Source organism: Lethenteron reissneri, chromosome 45, assembly GCF_015708825.2.
Source record: "Lethenteron reissneri isolate LAM-NWPU_2019-01 chromosome 45, ASM1570882v1, whole genome shotgun sequence".
NCBI classification, from domain to species: Eukaryota; Metazoa; Chordata; class Hyperoartia; order Petromyzontiformes; family Petromyzontidae; genus Lethenteron; species Lethenteron reissneri.
The window spans coordinates 720,040-740,032 of record NC_083823.1 but is presented as its reverse complement, the minus strand read 5'-3'; the positions used below and the strand labels follow the sequence as shown (position 1 = coordinate 740,032).

General features: G+C 48.8%; 1 protein-coding gene across 8 annotated transcripts in view; it reads right to left on the bottom strand.

Moving 5' to 3' along the window:
• Positions 1-19,993, bottom strand: part of LOC133353788 (mitogen-activated protein kinase kinase kinase kinase 4-like) — a 127,779-nt gene that overhangs the window by 29,257 nt on the left and 78,529 nt on the right. For 5 of the 8 annotated variants that reach the window (XM_061570193.1, XM_061570197.1, XM_061570195.1 and 2 more), the window contains 8 exons: positions 18,682-18,954; positions 18,235-18,270; positions 14,666-14,818; positions 13,806-14,066; positions 13,258-13,355; positions 12,066-12,265; positions 11,412-11,506; positions 7,551-7,723 (listed from right to left, as the gene is read on the bottom strand). In XM_061570193.1, coding sequence (XP_061426177.1) covers positions 7,551-7,723; positions 11,412-11,506; positions 12,066-12,265; positions 13,258-13,355; positions 13,806-14,066; positions 14,666-14,818; positions 18,235-18,270; positions 18,682-18,954 — 1,289 coding nt within the window. The remainder of the gene's footprint in view (positions 1-7,550; positions 7,724-11,411; positions 11,507-12,065; positions 12,266-13,257; positions 13,356-13,805; positions 14,067-14,665; positions 14,819-18,234; positions 18,271-18,681; positions 18,955-19,993) is intronic. The other 3 variants (XM_061570196.1, XM_061570199.1, XM_061570194.1) reach the window with 2 other exon arrangements.

Sequence of the window (19,993 nt, the reverse complement as noted above, 5' to 3'; positions counted from 1 at the left end):
CCGATCATATCCAAGATCCAGCAGGAAAACCAATCACTACTGACAACTTGAATGACAACAAAGAGCTCGAGATCATGCATAGCCAAATCAAAAGGTTCTCAATGCGAAAAGGGCTACTGGTATACACAAACGAAAAAGACGGTCGACCTAGATGGGTAGTCCCCTCTCAATATCGAGAAATAATGTTACAACACGCCCACAATGAACCGTGTAGCGGCCACCGATGCGAGGTGAATACGGGACAGATGCTGCGACAGGTGGCCTACTGGCCAAAAATGGGGGAAGACATACACAAACATGTGTCCAACTGTCTCGTGTGTTGTAAGTACCAGCCAACGACCTCACAGCATAGGGCACCCCTACAGAGGAGGGGAGCAGATTATCCCTGGTCCAACCTACAGATCGACTGGATAGGACCTGTCAACCGATCAACCAAAGGGAACAAGTACATGCTAACTGTGACCTGTGCATTCTCTAAATGGACAGAGTGTTTACCTGCACCCAACAACACCGCGGAAACAACCGCTATACTACTGATTAACCAAATATTCAGTAGATGGGGCCTACCGTCAACGATCGATTCAGACAAAGGAAGCCACTTCACAGCCGAGGTCATCACAGAAGTGTGGAAGATGTTGGGAGTAAAAAGACAATTACATGTCGCATACCATCCACAATCCTCAGGACAGGTGGAAAGAGCCAACAGGACCATCGTGAGCCTCCTAAAGAAATATGTGTCTACCACGGGCCGCGACTGGGATACGAAACTACCCCTAGTCTTGATGGCCATGCGAGCCACACCCAACCGAGCTACAGGCAGGACACCCTTCGAGATCATGACAGGGAGGCTAATGACCCTCCCAGTACACCTGTTATATGTCCCAGCGGAGGACGAGACCCCGACGGCAATGACGCCAACTGAATACCTGACGGGACTGAATAGTCACCTACAGAGCACATTCGCTATGGTCAGGGACCAGTTGCAGGTAGAGGCTCAGGGGAGCAAAGCATACTATGACCAAAAAGCCAGCCACGCAGAATACCAGCTAGGAGACCAGGTGTGGTACCTCAATTATGAGAAAAGGAAACAGAAGTGCAGGAAATTCCTGCCTTCCTGGACAGGACCACACGAGGTTGTTGACAAAATGTCCCCAGTCGTATATCAGCTAAAAATCACAAAGACAGGAAGAGAGCAGCAATACAAGTGGGTGCACATCAACCAAATCAAACCGTACCCTGTGCTGGTGGAGCGAGATGAGGAATAAAGGTGGAAAAGGGGGGGGACTAAACTAATGGGCTTATCACACTACAATAATATGTAACATGTTTTCCAGGGAATGGCAGCCCTCCTGCTCACGCTCCTGCTAACGTACCTTGTCAAGCTAGAAGGGAGCCAAGAGCTGATCAAGCCAGGACCAGAATCCGGGGTGATGCTGAGAGACTCCTCCAGCTTCCTAGTAACCGAAACGAAAATAGTAACCCAACAAGTCTATGTCTCCTTGGAACCTGCCTTGGTGGTAAAGAAGCACTTCGGGAAGTTACCACCCCAAGCCACCCAAGCAACCCGAATATGGTATTATGACTTCCTAAGATATAGTGAACAGAATATCGGAACGATCCTGAAGCAATTACAAAGAACCATGATACTTCCCCCCACCACGGGCAACCTAACACGTTCCAAGAGGTCTATCGGCCTGGGAGGGGTCTTTGGAATACTATCCGGTTTTAGCTCCTTAATCACACTAGGAGTATCCATATCCAACGCCGTAAAGATTGGACACCTCACGCAAGGTATCGAGAATTTACAGCTCGATATGCATCAGATCCATCAGCAAATACAACACCAACAAAAGAATCTGGTCGAAATGGGATCCACCCTCCGAGACACCGTGGTTCTCGTAAACCTACATTCTATCATGATTAACTTAACATTCCAAGAATTGAGTTCTGCAATCCGAGGTCTATACGAAGAAGAGAGTATTCGAGAGCCAATTCAGTGGGTGATCCAAGACTTGTTGCGGAGCATCAGCGGCAGCGTCAGTGATCTTATACAAGGACAAATTCCGTCATATCTGGTAACTCCAACACTGATAAAAGATGTGCTACAAGCAGCATCCCCGGAAACAATCAGTCCAACTCAAGTACAAATTGCCTTCAACATGGGTACAGCCACACCCATACATGTGGACCCCCAAACTAGACAGCTGGCGTTTTTGCTAAATTTACCCCTGGTTAAACCCGGAAATGTATTCCGATTGCGGACAGTATTGAACGTGGGTACATGGAATAACGACATTTACTCCAAGATGGAAACTCCCTTAGTGGTGGCCTACCAGGAAGAAGGCCCCCTTAAGTACCTGGTGCCTGACCTAAACCTGTGTCAAATAATGAAAGAGGTTCATTGGCTCTGCCCAGGGGAACCATTTCTGACCAATACAGCAGAACTAATGTGTGGTCTGTCAAACCTAAGCTCCAAGGAAACTTGCAAGTTTAAGCTAAGTAAACCCAAAGAAAGAACCGGAACAGTGGCCATGATAGCTAATGCCCAGTGGTTGATTAGCACCCCTCTAGACACGGCAATTGTTTCCACCGATCAACACTCCATAACCATGGAAGTTCCGATTCCAAGCCACGTCGCACTGGTCACAATACCAAGAGGAACATTCGTACGCATAGGGGACAAGGTATTATATAACCTAGACAAAAGCCTACACCAAGCGGAGGTAGAAATCGTAGACACATTCCGAGGCCACAAGTTTGAGATAAGCAGCACTCTGTCCAACTTGTTGAACAGTAAAGAATTCCATATGGTGAGATTATCCCTCAGCGAATCAGAGATTAACATAACAGATCTTACTTGGGCGACCGAAGTGGCTGGATATCAGCGAAATCAACAGATGGGGATGGGAATCACAGGGGCAACAGGGATGATCATACTAGTCCTGGCTATTCTAACCTTAACATACCGTGTGGCCAAAATGAATGCCGAACTTAAAAGACTAATCGCAGGCACAAGCCACATACCATTCGAGCCCAGGAACAGGGATAGAGCCAAGGCCTGATGATGCCACCCAAGAGTAACCGTAGAAACTATCTTTTTAACGATATCTCCTATAACATGTAGTCAATAGAATAACTTTCCCTCCCTTATCGTTTTACCTTCCTTTAGAATTTTTCCTCTCTCTTGTCACATATAACCTGTTAAGTTGTGACACGTACGCGCGCGTTGTAAGGAATAGCAGCAAAACTTGAGGACAATCGATGGTTCATGATGGAAGAAGGGTATACATATTTTTAAAAATAACCCGTGGCCATTTGACCACTGGTCATTTTTAAAAGGGCGGAATGTTGTATACTAACCCTTCTTCCAAAATTGAGATTAATAATATTTGATGATTTTTATATATTATCTTTTTACTTGTTTTTTTAATGAATGAAACACACCAAAAGCGCAGCAAACTGCAAAACACCAGGTGTTGTTAAGTAATGAACTGGAGGAGGGCTAGGATGGCAGAATTTGCAACCTTGCTTCAAGGAAAGATAAGGCCTGATGAACGGGCACATGTCACCCGTGCAGGCGGCAGAGACAGTGGGAGTGTCAGCCAGACATAGTTAAGGCAAAAAGCCCAACCATCCTGCATGGTTTTAAAGTAACGTCAAAATTCGAAATTCAACAACAGAGTAGGCTAAATTATCGATCCTCGCGCTCGCTCAAATTGGAGACCAGGCTGCGAGCTACATCAATGAACCATTGCCCATTTGCTGATCCAATACTGAATGTTAATATTACTGAAGTCAAAACGAATTCTATGACCTCAGCACATGGGCAAATAATAGGGCAGTGTCGACTCAAAGGCAATGGAAGAAACAGAGGCGCCTTTGTCTAAATCACAACCACAGAAAGCCAGGAATCATCACTGATTGTGTGTTCAGGGATTCCGAGCTAGTTAGAACACGTGCACAGGGGGGGAGCTGATGTAAACAACCCTGCACGTCTGAACGTGAGGGGGCCTTTGACCTGAAAGTAAGAATAACACTCCCAGAGCAGAAGGTTGGATGACCACAGTGAGACGAGAATAAGAGTGGTGTATATCTCTCAAGGAGGCAGACCCAGCTGAACAACAAGGCTGCGGGGGTCACCAGAAGTTCGCATTCGCCTAGTTAAGACAAAAAGCCCAATTATTCTGTATTGCTATTAAAGTAACGTTAAAGTCGGAATTTAACAACAGGGTAGGCTAAAGTTATCGATATTCACACCCACTCCAATTAAACCAGGCCACAAGTTACGCCTACTGAACCATCACCATTATTAAGTCAATATGAAATGTTATTTCCATACTTCAATACTTTCTATACAATTCGACCCGAAGCATATGACAATCAGAACCTTCCTAAGTCAAAATTGAATCGCACCCAGACAGGAGCGAATAGTCAATATAAGGTTGAAGAGGGAAGGAAATCAAGAGCACGGCGAACTGCAAACGTAAGCAAAAGCCGGGAACAACACCAGCCCAGCAACAGCGAGTGGGGCTTCGACAGGCCATAAAGTAGAATAATAACTCCCGGGGTCAGGGGACACAAGAAGAAGCAGGCAGACAAAAACCAGAACTGACTCCAAGGTTCAACCGCCCTCACCTACTCAGGAGTGACGGAAATTAATGAGGCCTTGAATTAACGGCAGGCAACAACAACGGCGAGCAGAGATAGGGTGGGGCAAAGACTGCGGGCTATGGAATGCAACTTCGTGTCAGTAAAGCCCTGACAAACAAGTTAAGTTAAAGACATCACAATACATAATATCGCACATAACATCAATGTTAACGCTATTCACCGTAAGCTATATTCCGCTTATATAACCATGCAGGCACCAAGGAATACGAATTCCTAGGATCAAGAAACTTACCCCTTAACCTAAGATATCGGGAATAAATTTATAGTAATAAGTATATGCATAAAAAGACAAAAGTAAAACTTATGGAAAAGCCAGGATAACGGGATGAATCACCACCAGGTGGAATATAAATACATAAAAAAAAAACAATGTTAAACCCAGGGTCGGAGAGAAAGGGAGATCCCGGCCGTCTTTGTATCCCCGCAGCGCGGGATAGGAGTGTGTATACGCTCGGGGAAACACCTCCACTGGAGTCAAACATCACGATGAAACGACAGACCTTAGGTTACATACAGAATCATAACTGTGAAATAGTAAGGGACAAATGTTAACTTAAAACTTTTAACCATTTCTTTGTGCGCCGGGTCGGAGAGAGTGTTGCCCCTCCCTCCAGGTTGTGCAACACGAACAAAGACGCCTATGAGACGATTTGTAACGTCTGTGTTTTGGGTCATGAAGAAGGCCAGACAAGAGATAATATTGCACCCAGACAGAGAGACGACTTCGAGGCAATTTGTAACATCTGATTGTTTGCTCGTGGGTTTTATGGAGGGAGTGTGACAACGAATATACCGTCAGTGATGCACACAAGGACACACGGACATACGGACAGACACATGGACACACCTGCCTACGGACAGATCCTGACACAGCAAAAATCGGAAGAAGCCCCGCCTTGTGGGCGGGATCCAGGGGGAATTTTCGGCATAAAGTAAAGGATCCTGAGCATTGGAAACCAGTGCGACGGGAGGGTCCACTCAGAAGCTCGACCGGGAGGGTCGACTCAGGAACGAGTGCGACCAGAGCGGGTCCACTCAGGAGTGCGACCAGAGAGTCGACTCAGGAGCGAGGGCGACCAGCGGGTCGACCCAGGAGCGAGCTCGACCGGGAGGGTCGACTCAGGAGCGAGCTGCGACCAGCGGGTCGGCTCGACTCATCTTCAGCTCGTCAATCTCTGCTGCCGCCGGAGATCTCCGCTGCCGCCGGTGGTGAGCGTCGCGACTTGGCGACGATCCAGCGCTGCACGCTACGAGCGAGTTGTGGGCGCCACCTACCGACCGGGTTCCGAACTGCGACAGCGTATCAACAGCCATCCGACAGGGGAGCGATGGATACGTATGACGCGCACCGCCCCCTCACCACACGACCACCAGGCGTCTGTTTGACCTAAAGAATCGACTCCGAACACTGACTATTCAAGACAACTCTTACCACTCAAACACACTCGAACCCATAAGCCATCCGTGGCTGGAAAGCATCACAACGAGACCGAGTGGTGGCCATCCGTCGTTTATAAGAGTATTCTTAATTTTTATCTTTAATATTTAGTGGGCTGTACTCTTAATCGCATAAATTCCCAACAGATCCATCAATACGAACTGATTCTTGGCACCTCCTTCCGCCGAGCCACGCTCACGTGGGGAGTGGTGGCCCACCGGATCCTTATCAGGTGATCTGGTCCCCAATTAGTAAACTTGGTATAAGATAACAATCTTCGGAAAAGGAGCACCGTCGCAGGCCCTTACTCCGAGCCGTTCTGCTGTCAGATAACCTGCCGATGTATCTGTTGAGATTGGTGCCTTTAAGAATAGTAACTGTTTTGATTGTGTTTTTTTTTTTCCCCGCCGTATAATCTTTCAAGTATCCTTCAGTCATAATCGCCGCACGTACTCGCATCCTCTACAGAATATTCAACTGTCCCGTGACCCAAGGTGTTAACAACGTGATAAGGGTTGCGTATGATCAATAAGGAGTGCGGTACTGCGTGAACAATATTGAGTATAATCATTCATTAACGTTAAGGTTTTCTTAGCATAGTATTTGCATGTTTTAACGACTCTCTCTCTCACTAACAACCATCGCGTTATGCGGGATCCATGTGCAATTGTCAAAGTGAAATCAGACAATCGTTGATGATACTGTATTGATGCCGTATTGACGTTCCGGGATTGAGAGTTCGCATACTATATCATAGTTAAGGTTGAATTAGTAATAAATTGATCAATACAGAAGTGGTTGTGTGATTCTTTCCTGAAATCTATGCATAAGATCTGCTTCTGCGTTGAGATTTGAACTTGGTGACCTTAATAAACACACTAATACATACTCAGTAAATGTTAAAGCGATAACGGGGTGAACCGGGGTCTGGTTATCATAACGACTTGCGTTATCATAATTACACCCACTCGCATAATTAATACGATTACCTCTCGAATTGGCATAATTAAAATGTGCGTAATTACATAATTAACATATTTCCGGATAATTACACATTTGGCCAAATTTCATTAATTATTATTATTTCCACTGAATATTCATAACCCACACATACAACATAATAATTCACCCACGCACGCATACAACATAACAAATTTTCATAACCAACATATACAACACTACCCTCGTCGTTGGCAAGGGATTACTACTGTATTTGGCTGCTATCAATTTCCACGTGAGAAGCCACTTCCTTGAGCTATCGTTTGAAGTCAGGTGGTTTCTGAAAAAGAGCCACACAGCTCAGTGGGCTCGACCTGGTGAAATAAAAGACAGCTTAATGTAGTTTCACTTTTTAAGTTTAGCAATTCCACTGCCTGCACGCCGCTCCGATCGACCTCGCCACCGCCCGGCCCCACCGATGGCTCACGCGGCGGGGGCGTACATTTGTCTCGACATGCCGTGCACCGGGATGGTGCCATCGCGCCGCCGGCCCTCCGCCTCCTCCTCCGCGTCCTCCTCCTCCTCGTCGTCCTCCTGGTCCGAGTCGGCGGACTCGTCGCTCGACGAGGAGTACTCCGTCGACTTCTGCGCCACCCGCCCGGTGTCCGACAGGACCTGCGGGCGGCAGGGGGTGGCAGCAATCGTCACGTGCGGTCGGGTTCGTGGCGATAGAGCGGGGTGGCAACGGTGACCAGCACGGGGCCCGAATTGGCGCAGGGCTCGGGTTGCCGCGATGTGCCGATACTACGATATATCGCGAGATGCAAGGTTTGCGATAATCGTATCGTGACAAATGATTTTTGGGAACTCTACACAGTGCAAAGCTACAGGTGGTGTAACACAGCGAAGCATGGGCAGTAGAGTTTAGAGTCGGTAGATTCATAATGTATTCATCTAACAACCAGAATCTTGGTTGGTGTGTACATTTTCCATTTTTATTTTTTTATTATCTATTATCTATTGAGTCCCAGGCCCTGTCCTTTTAAAACAATGATTCAGTTGCATGCATGATTTTAATTCTATTTTCTTTGTCTTTTTCCCCAAATGTTACCCCAACTGTGCTATCGGCATCATGCCGCGTCACAAGACAAAGAATCCATTCGCAACTCTCCTTAGAGAAGTGTAACACCTCATTATGTTCCATTCGCGGCATGCACCGACACTTGTTTCTTTTGTATCGTGACCTATGTAACGACGTTTGTGGAACTAAGATCTGTACCCGTCGCAGGACGCCCATGAAATAGCGCCGAGCATCTCATTGGGCCCTTCTTGCTGAAATAAGTACAATCCATCAAGATAGAGAATGGGCCGTAACTACATTGTAATCCTTGGTCACGCGACAGTCAAACTAATATTATTTTTTTTATTCTCAGAGCTGGAATTTTGTCACGTTAAGTGCGGTACTGATGCGCTTTTTTCCGTAGTCATTGGTGATTGGGCTGAGACCATAGACTCACTGTACTTGAACACCCAGTTTCAGCATGGGGTGCTACCTAGATTCAAAACTCGTGCCAGCTTCTGATATTCGGAAGCCACTGAAGCTGTGCACTTTCAAATCTAACTTGAAAACTAATTTCTTTCGACCTGCTTTGTGTTTAGTTTGTTGTCCTTCCCCCGCACCTCCTATCAGCACGGTTGGCTACGTATCGTGCAAAAGAAGTTCAACATACACATGTAATTCTGACCTGAGCTACCTGGCTACCTCAACGTTTTAGGATTATAAATTTGTGGAGTAATCAGTTGCTTGTGGCTCCCTGCACATCTGCGCAATGATGTCACCGGCAATGCCACAGCGATGGGTTCTTGCGTCGTGCCGACGTCAAGCCACCTCAGCTCCCACCAAGCGAGGTGGGGGTGGGACACTATTAAGGATGTGCGAGCTGCGAGGGTATCACTACAGTTATGTTGTCCTTCAGCAGAGCTGACCTTGTGAAATTACAAATCATGGACTCATTTTAGGATTAAATTAACTCGTAAAAAACCAACAACCGACGCAACAATAGCAATTGGTTACAAATCACAGCACGTGCATACTATGAATTGATCAGGCAAATACATAATTTTAACCTGCATTTTTTGACTTTAGTTTTAGCGCGTGCAAACGACTCCATTGGAGTCAGTTGCGTGAAGCATGCACGGTGGAACTTCACTGCGGTGCTCCAGCCCAGCGTTTTTACATACTCCGGACCACGCAAGTCCCATGGTTCCACATTTTTGTGAATAGCAATATTTTCTATTCATGTTGCAAAGTTAGTTTCACTGCACATTGCATGCAGCATTGAGAGGAAGCTTTACCGTGGGGGGAGGGGGGGTGCAAGGACTGGAGTTGAGAAACTCTAATTTAGCAAATGAGCTTCTTAACTCCGGCATCCAGGGCCGAAATCCAGGGCCTTTGACGATCACCGTTTTTTCCCCAGTCCAAGTGCCTGCCAGTCTTTCAAAGAGGCATTAGCACCCAATGTGAAAACTAGCTTGGATAGGCCACCGTCAACGCGCTCCGTTCACTACTGCTTCTGCGGTGCCGAGGTGGGGGGTGGGGGGCACTCTCTCGAATCTGACAGTGAGGAAAGGAGCTTGCTGACATGGCCACCTCAAGGTAACCAGGTGGGCACAGGACGAGCTGGGACTGGGAGAACATCCTGGGCACAGGAGTTTGTGGCATCGGAGCTCATGCTGAATTGACAAAACGGTGCCATCCTTCAATGCTGTGCAAGGTGCAGTTTCAGCTCATTCGTGAGTGGTAGAGGTGGTGGTAATTTCAGTGCAGGCGAAAAGCACGACCCAAACAGTGACTGTGCAGCATTTGACTTCAACACTTTCTGCAGGCTGGTTGCCTGGTGTAGGAAACCACATTCTGGCTTTGCCAGCACAAAAGCGACTCCCTCTTACCAACGTGGGAATGGAGTGACCAGTTTCATTCAAAGATCTATTATTTTCAACCTGTTATCGTCTCTCAATTTTCTGGCCTCGTTCATAATGTCTTGTTCACTCCACTGGTGTACATCTAATGTTCAAATTAACTGCAAATCATCCGATTCACAACCGCACACGAGTTGACACGTGTATCGGGAATACACAAATCTATTCTAAATCAAGACATAAATCATTGAATGCCTAAAAAACTACACACTATATTTACAGCTATTGTATGCTGATCGTGCATGATAAGACGATACATATACAGGTTATATATGCATCTTGAAAACACGCTGCATATACACAAACACATCAGCGGAGAAGTCACATTCCATTTACCATCAGATGACTCTTCAAGATGTCTCACTAACCTTTTCGCTGGTTAATCACGATTTTTAAAGAAGCAAAACCATTTACTCATTTAGATACGGCCAAATTGAGTTTTTTTTTTGGGGGGGGGGGGAGGGGGGATTTGAAATGTGACCGCTGACATGCTTCAGACGGTCAGACCGAAAATAAAACTGGAATGACGCAAGCAGCGGCCTGCGATGGAAGCAGGCGCAAGAGGGCCGCAGCAGCAGCGGGGAGGGCGCTTACCACCATCATCTCGCCCTACGCGTGTGCCCGTGGCGCCGTCAGGAGGAGAGCAATAACACAGCCGCTGTTACCGCCTCCGTGCCGACGCAAATAGACAGCGGCGGGGTGTAAAATCGCGACCGCGGCAACAACAACAACAATAATCCTCCGAACGCAATCGCGGCGTGCGTCTTAAAAAGGTGTGCAAACCAAGTGCGGGAAACGCGATAGAACTGACCTCGGAGATAGCTTTTGTATAGCTCTTATGGTTAAGCGTGGAGTCGGGAAAAGTGAGAGAAATCGTTAAAAAAAACGGACACAAAAACGAGGCAAAAAAATATCGACGCAAACCGTTGAGACAAGTTGCGTTCCGTTTAGCGATCACCCGTGAAAGCTGGCATGGCGCACAGGGGGATAAGTGTGGGCAATGTCAAGTCCAAGCTAACGTGTACTCGTGTTTACATTGCACAAAGCACTCATTTTAAAACTGAGTCGACCTAGGTCAGAGTGCAGAATCAGAAAATTTTATTTATCCTGGAGAAATCAGATGAGCAACGAAGCTTTTTTCACAGCTCTCCAGCAGGGGCAGGTCAGAAAGTTACAAACAAACAATGCAAACTATAGGAAAGTTAAGCAGATCACTAAAAAATTAACTAAAACTAAACTTGTATTTTACTTGGTAAAGCCCACTGAGCTATTAAGCTAAGATTACAGCACTCTTCTTTACAATGCATACAGGCTAGAATGATGATAGAGGAGCGAAGTATTCTTATTAGTACGACAAATGGCGGTGCTGTCGGTGCAGGCTTACCGGCGGTCTCATCGGTCGCGTAAACTCGGGTCGCTCCACTTGCGTAACCGGTAACGGTTCAGGGTTGCTCGACGCTTCAACCTGAAGGGCAGCACCTGCAAAGTGGAGCGAGAATGTCATTAAAGACCGCAAAATAATGAACATCACAGAGCTTGCCTTCTTTCTTACAACGTTTTGTCAATCCTACTGCTGGACTCCATCTCTCAGAGGGGTTGGTGAAGGGTCAGTTCGGATGCAAATGGTCACCGACGTCATAAGCGTCATTGACCACTGCGGCACCACTCCACAGAGCTGGCATCATCCTCAATAATAACAAGAACATATTTGCGTTGTTTACCCAGAATATGCTCGACAAGCACCTGTTGCAAAAACCACATTGATCAGTGGAGGCAAGCGAGGTCAAAATAACCTCCATGACCAACGTGGTGTGGGAAGGCCATCATCACCCAACAGCAGATTAAGGAGGACTGCAAATTAAAGAATCCATTGAGACAAAACGTCTCCTTCAAGGGCAACTCCGAGGACCCAGCTGCACAGCATGAATCAGATGCGTGTGTGGATTCATTAATCAGCTGTCACACACAGCCAGGGAAGATTGGTGCCAGGAGGTGAGTATGAGGTTGGGGGAGGGGTGGTAGTCGTTGGGGCAATGACCTCTGCTCTGGTTGCGCTCACGAGACCCGGGCTGCGAGCCGGGCTGAGACCCGGGCTGCGACCCCGGTCGGGATCCCGGCGTGCTGGATCCGGAGTGCGATCCGGATCCGGAGCTGGACGAGCCACCGCTGCTGAACTTGCGCGGCGGCTGCTGGTGCTGCACGATCCCTGCCGCTCTCGCCTCCAAGGCACTGCCGGCACTGAAACGAAAGAGCCGGCGGGAATTGAAATTAAAACGCGCAGGAGGCGCAGTTCTAAGCACACGCGTAACAGATTCGCACACGCGCAGTGGCATAGCATAGTTGGCACACATACGTACGTGTGCGCGTGGCTTAGATGGGTGCAGTAATGATTAACTTGGAAACAGAGGTGATCAAGTTCGGAGAGGTCTTTGGTAGGTATACAATCATTTGCCTCCCAGCAATTGAATGAACCATTACAATTCTATGGAATAAATTTGTATTTACAAACTGTGAATGAAGTACATCGAGTGGCTGCAGAGGTCACGTGAAACCATTATATACCAACTAAAAAATCGATTCCCAAGAGACACGATTCGATGCAGTATGAACAGGTAAACCAGAGTCAATTGGCAAGTTAGCGTGATGTGGAGTAAAGTGTGCGCTACACCACCTCTTCCAAAATGTCTGTCCAGCCTGAAACAATTGGCCAAAAATGCTCTAGAGCTACAGAGCTCCCTTCTAAGCCCTTTTGCCAGCCATGGCACCGTGATGGCAAGATGTTAACCACCTCGCCTGGTATAGACGAGGTCTTGCATTCGCTCCTGACCCTGCTGCATAGCCATCTAGAGGTTACGTGTTGTCCCTGTGGTCGTGTGGCTTTTTCTCCAGGTCCTCCGGTTTTCCGCTCCACATTTAGAAATATGCGTTGGGAGTATTTGGCCGCTATAAATGTCCACGTAAGTCACTTTGTTCGGCTATCATTTGTGGCCAGGTTGCTTCTGAAAAAGAGCTATGCAGCATAGTGGGCCTTACCTGGTACGATAGTTTTAGTTTAAGTGCAGGGCTGCAAGTTTACCCTTTACCTATTTAGCCCTCAGTAAAGTAAAAGTTCTGCTCTCCTGATGTACACAAAACACACGGATGTGTACATTCTGGACTCTCCTGCTCACAAGACAAATCCTCATCCCCTCCGTGTGTTGCCGGCCTGGTGGCAAGCATGGCGGCCACACCTGGCCTGGCGAGCGTGGCGCGGCGTAAGCCCCGGGAGGTGGCTGGGCGAGTTTCTGCGGCCCAGCTTGGGCGAGACGAGTCCGGCTCGCACCGGCACCTGTTGAGGGTCGTGTTGAAAGCCAGAAGCACGAGACGCAGGCACAAGAGACACAAGGGCCAAACGATCAAACAAAGAAAAAAAATATAACACAAACGCGTCCTCGAATTAATGCGGGTACGTGAAGGGCCCCCAGAAGTCAATGTCGCAAACTACGTTTGGTGGTCAATCCAGCAGGCCTCTTATTCACACCAATTCTCAGAATTGGAATATAGTCAATTAAAAGGAATCAATCGAAATTTGCGCAAAAGTAGTTTTTTGTGTGTGCAGTTACTGGTGACCAGACCGCGGCAATCAACTTGCTACAGTTGAGAAGCCAGTGTGAAATAATGGTTGCCAAAACTCAAGGATTAATCTCAGCGGCGCTGGGCACGCGGTGCCTCGGGACCTCGAGAGCCAGCTCTCGGGATGTCCCCCGCCGCCTTTTCAAAACCACAACGTCGACCTCACCTTGGCCGTCAGATCCTCCCACTCGGTTCTGCTCCGTGCCAGCAACTGTTCCGGGCCTCCGGGGCCCACGGGAGCGGCGGGATGCCGGGGGCTGGCCACGGCGGGGGCGGCGCCGTTGCCGAGTGAGGCCACGGGGGGAGCGCTCGGGGCGGCCGCGGCGGCCGGCAGCAGGTCCTGCTCAGGCACCGACTGCGAGCGTGCCATGGGGCCAGAGCCCTGCTGCCGCAGCGGCACGCGGTGCGCGACCTGCACCTGCTGGTGCTGCGTGCGCACATCGGCAAGCCCAGTCACACGCGTGTGCGCAATATTAATTCATTCGTTTGCTTTTGTATGTAGAACTTCTATTTCACCGTACGTAGCCAACCATGGGAATCGGAGGTGCAGGGGTAGGACAACTACAACACAAAAAACATTTTTTTTTTTTACCAAACCACCGACCTAGAATGTGCCTGATCCTGTCAAATCTCAGACGTTTAGCTAGGTTGAGCCTTCATATTTTGAGTAGCTTCCAAATATATATTATATATACTGCTTTATGTTGGTTGAAATGTAATACTGTAGCACTATTGATACATTTCCAAGGTAACGTGGCAATGCAAACCTTAACATCATCATGTGGATTACTACCAGTCGTATAACGAAATAATACGTTTTTACACATTTAAAAACTCTAACTGAATAAAACCAAGGTGAATAACAATAAAGTGTCTGGCTTTGGGCATGGGTGGTGGCAAAACAGGAAGGCCCACTGAGCGATAAAGCCCTTTCTCAGAAGGGACCCGGCCACAAATGCGTTCACACGGCCCTGTCCGCCGCCACCTGTGCGGCAACCTTGGGGCAACCCCCAGCGGCAGACTTGCCTGCGACTCGGGGCCCCCCCTGTGGAAGGCGGACGGCGCCGCTGGTCCCTGCGGTGCCGCCACGGCGAACACGTCCGGCTGTGACGCTCGCTGTCCCCCGGCGGCGGCCGCCGCCACGGGCATCTTGCGGTTCTGCTTCGAGCGATCCTCCACCTGCGGAGCAGCGCACGCGCCCGTCAGCTTCGCCCGAGCGGCACGTGTATCGTAGCCGCAAGGCCCGGTGCACTGCCGCAGTAACAGCGGCTACTGGTTTCGCAATGCTTTTAAGTTGGGACTCGATAACTCGGCATGTAATGGATTCAACCCCAAGGAGATTCGAGAATTGTCACAATTCGGGGGTTACGATTAAATTCTCCCCTTTGTTCTGCCTAGTGTTGTATTGTCCATCTCAAATGTTGTCCCATACGTTTGTGTGCTTGTATTGATATATTTTTTACTTAGCTGTGGCTAAAACCCTGTCTGCAGCTCGCTCTGAGATGCAGAGAAAACAGCGATCCTCAGAGGTTTTGGGCAGGGGAAGTGCGGTGGCAGGGGGTGGCAGAGAGAGCCTTGGTGCTGGCATTATGTGCACTCGTGTCTTCCCTCATTATTCACCAGCTGGCTGTCCGCGATTTTGGCTATCCGCAATTTTGTCTTTCTGCGAATCGCATCTGGGACTCGACGCGACTGCATCGCGAGAGCAAGTGATGACAGAGAATTTCTCGAATCTTTAGAAGCATCTGCAGACGTTGCACACATGATATTTGTAGGCCATTGTCATTTTCCGCGGAAATTTTCTATTCACGAGCATCTCCAGAACGCATCTCTCGCGAATAACGAGGGAATAACTGCATCTGCAGCACAGTCCACGACCTCAACGGGAATTGCTGCGATTAGTTAAGATGAACTAAATGCTAATTGTTAAGAGGAGCTAAGCGACCCGTTGGTGGCAGCATGGACAATTCGATTCTCTTGTTTGTTCTCCCTTTGTTGGTATTGTCCCTGTCAAATGTTTTGTTCAGTGTGTTTGTACTGCTAGACTGCTAGGCAAGCAAGGTGTTGTTTGTATTGCTCATCTCATACGTTTGTCTTGTGTGTAATTGGAGTGTTCGTCTTGTTTGTCATTTCTCATTGGTAATGGAGGTGTTACTCGTTTGTTTTTAATCATTCTGTCCGTCTCATTGGCAATATCTCTCATGAGAGTAGTTTGCTCCGTCTCGTTCATTCCATTCACTCAAACGTAACGTATTCATGTAACATGCAAAACCCACAAGAGACCAATTCTGAAGAGTATGCACTGTGAGTACAAATTCGACTTGAATCACTGGATCGTTAAATATGCCGATCGGTGGCCTCCTCCACCTACGAAGCGTTTCTCATTATCAAATGTACAAATTTTGGATCGTATCTTACAACATGATGGTCAGTGTTTGACCATACTTCACCATGCAGTTCAGTGTGGGTTGGTTAAAGAAAGCACATTTTATAGAGCATACCAATGTGTCGAATGAAGAAAGTTAATTGGTACGTACTGCCGGCTATGTCGTACGGGTCAAGACGCATAGACCCTGATACATTAAATGGAACGAAAGTTGAAAAGCACTAAAGAATTCACAGAAAGGTGAGTGCTTAGCAATGCACTGAGAGAGAGAGAGCTTAAATAACACGAACAACGCACTAAATCGGAGACACCACACGGACAGTTTGGTCAATGGGATCTTGGGGGGCAGGAGGGGTCACCAGACGGGACCCCGATGTCTGAAGAACGAGACTGGTGACGGCATAGAAGCCCAAGGAGCGGTCGCACAGGAGGACGACCGCCACCACAGGGGAGCGACGAGACGAGTTCACGTGCCAGGAGAGACGGTGAGGGAGCCACGGTGGCTAGGAGATGTTAACTACCTCGCCTGGTGTACAGGAGGTCATGGGTTCGATCCCAACCCTGACGATGGCTTTTGTATATTCGGAGTTTGCGGTGTCTCTCTCCCCGTGTGTTTAGAGTATTTGCCTGCTATAAATGTACACGTGATAAGCCAATTCGTTGAGCTGTCATTTGCGATAGCCAGGTGGCTTCTGAAAAACAGCTACATTGCAGAGTGGGGCCATATCTGGTAAAATAAAACGTTTAGTTTTGATAGTTAGCGGCTGTAAGAGGTGGCATGGGCAGAGGGCCTTCAAAGTTGCAGCGCATAAACGATAGCCGACGAAATACAACTTTAATTGTAAATCTTGTTAAATGCCAAATAATGAGTTACATCATCACACACAATAAAATGAGTATTGCATGCTGTATTATTTCCCTAATACGCGTAATACAAAACGTATATATGTGGTGTGCATATGTACAGAAACCCACCACAGAAGACTAGAGACATAAGTAGATTTTAAGAACCTGTTGTTACTAACATGCTGTTTAAAGGAAGACATCACTGAAAACAAACAAACAGCTCTTGACAGTGTGAGTTTCTACCTAGGCTGCGTGTCCTGGGCTGACAAGCGCTCGAAGCTTCATTAGTTACAGTCAAGCGTGCCGTCACGACACTCTGACATCAATGGAACTTTATAAAAACACTTCTTCGATGCAGTGACATGACAAGGCTATTGTTGAAGTCTTTATTCTCAGTAGAGGAAGCGTAAAAACCTCGTGTCGGACAGCCTGGGACACATGCAGGCCAGCTACGCATTTGTAAGAGCCGTTTGTCTTTCGGTTGCATCTTCCTTTCAAAATCTACAGACTAAACCTACGAGCCATTCCCACCAAGACTGCAGTGCATCTCAACTCCAGCCCTCGCGATACTGAAGTAGAGATATCCTGCTCGACCGCACAGAACGCTCGTAAACCGTGACACTAGGGTAGGTTTATGGCAATCGTCGCTGAGAAGCACCGCCATACCATTTCCTATTGCGAAAAATAAAAAGAAGTTGCTGAAAACCTGAACAAATCTAACTCATGCCTCCCCCCAAATGGTCAGCTAGGATGATTACTTCCAATAAAACAGCAGAGGTCACATGACTACCTAAAGTTGTGTGCTCTGCAGATCAGGCACTACTGAAAACTATTTCGCAACAAATTGGGTTTTCAGTGGCGAGCGAGAACTTCTGTCACGAATTGGCATTCAGTTTAACACGAAGGTTTTCGAGACGAAGAGCATCCATAATATAGAATTTTCGGGTTCGATCGCGTAAATAATTGTCATTGCTGTACCCAGGTTGCCTAAGCTGATCTCTATGAATGCATTGGCAGTGGTGAAGAATGCAACTGCCGTAAAACTGCCCCAGTGCATCACGGGCCTTAACACACACACACAAGCAAGTATACCGTTGCGCATGCTTTAACGCGGACACACGCACAGACACACGGTGCAGACAAATTGCACGTGCGCGTCAATCGAGCCCTCCGGCGTGCATGGGGGGGGGGGGGGGGGGAGTGGGGGGGCTGTTGTATGTGACCGTTAAAGCTGCAGCAGTGCGCGTGAGGCCGTCCGTTAAGGGCGTCATGTGACTGTTGTGGCCATTAGTGCATGCCGGACAGTTAAGGGGGTTAAAGATCTGAGTGCTGCGCGTTTGCCCGTCCTTTGTTTCGGTGATACCTGACTTGGCCTTGCCTGCGGCGGCACGTCTGGACTCTGAGCGGAAACACAAATGACGACAGAGGGGCGACGGTTTAAGCAGGGGGGGTGGCGGGGAAAGGGCACGGCGGGGGGCGGGGGGGAGACGGGCACAGAAACTAGCCCACGGGTGGCGTTAAGGGCTGAGGTTTCCAAACTAGCCGTGTCGCAACTCATCGATTCTTACGCTCGCGACGCACGAATCGCAATGTGAGAATCGATTAATTATGACATGCCAATTTTGCTCGGTTGTACTTGGGTTAATAGAGCAGACAACATAGTACCAATCGGACGTAAACAAAAAATAATTATTGAACCGAATTGTGACGCGGAAACAGGATAATTCATTCAAAATCTCTGGGGGGGGGGGGGGAAGGGCAGAAGTGAAATGTGACATGCACAGTGTAACCGCGCGTGCGCTCTGCCGACCTGCTTGGCCCATGCCGGCTTGTCAGGGCAGCTCTTCCCCTCCAGGTAGTGGTACTGCACCGCCGCCGCCGCCGCCTGCTGCCTCTGCCTGTCGGGCCCGGGGGCAGCGGCAACGCGCTGCTGCTGCTGCTGCTGCTGCTCTGCTTGCTGCTGCTTCTGCAGGGACAGTAGATAGCGCTGTTCCTGTTTGAGTTGCTGCTGCAGCAACTGGGCCTGGCGCTCCTCCTGCTCAAGCTCGGGGGGCTCGTCCGTCTGCTTGCGCTTGTGCTCCCGCTGCCGGTGCAGCCAAGACAAACACAGAGGGGGCGGGGGACAAACAGCCCTCGGCGCCGTTACTCGGTGGAAGCGGCCGGCGTAAGGCTCGCCGTTGGAAAGCGCAAGCGAGCGGCGATTGCTATCGGGGGCAAGAAGTGGCTCACAGCTGCCACCTCTCAAAAACAAACCGCAGGGTTGGTGCCCTGGTGAACAGGTCGCGTGGCCGGTGACAAGATTTCAGTTGCCTCCTGTCTGTCCAGCCATCGTCACTTCTGCACGAAAGGGAGGTTTTGTACCTCGGTAAGAAACGTTTTGGGAGTCGTTGCCAGTATCCACAGATGTCTTCTTAACTGTTACATTAGAACGATCCTGCAGGATCAGAATGGAGAGAAATCTTGTGGGGAGTGCCCGCACTAAGTCCCTGCACCAAGTACCCGCGGCCTGACACCTGACTCGCCCCGCCCACTACCCACAATCCCTCAATACTTTCTAGCACAGCCAGATCACAATGGTAATGCAAGTTCTCAACAGAACCAGACCTCTCTATGAAGCACGAAATATTTAAGTGGAGAGAGGGAGGGAGGTGAAAAAGGGGGACTGGTACCTGGGAACAGGCCTGAAAGGAGAAGTAACTCGACACAGACAACCGCCTGGTGCGATTGCAAGAAGCAGAGAAGCACAAAAACACCTTGGCACAACGAGCACGGTGGTGTCACGTCAGACGAGTGCGGCAGAAAGACCCCGGCTATACAACAACCAGACGTGCGCATGCTCGAGGGCGTAAGCATTGAGGCGCCCTGTTCATGCGGTTGATCCAGCTGGATGGCTCGGCCCATTTGCTCGTGATCCGACTAAGGAATGACTCCAGGAGGGGAAGTGAGGAGTACTGGAGAGGGACCTGTCCCTTTAGTGGTGAAGGTCGCTCTATGGAACCACCAGTGGCTCCCGCTCTGGGAACGCGAGCCAGGGGTAGAATGTCCCGGGGGAAGCTCCCAGCGTCTTGCTCGGACTTCTCCCGAGGACACCTCCGAGCCCAGGGGACGAATCAAGACGACGA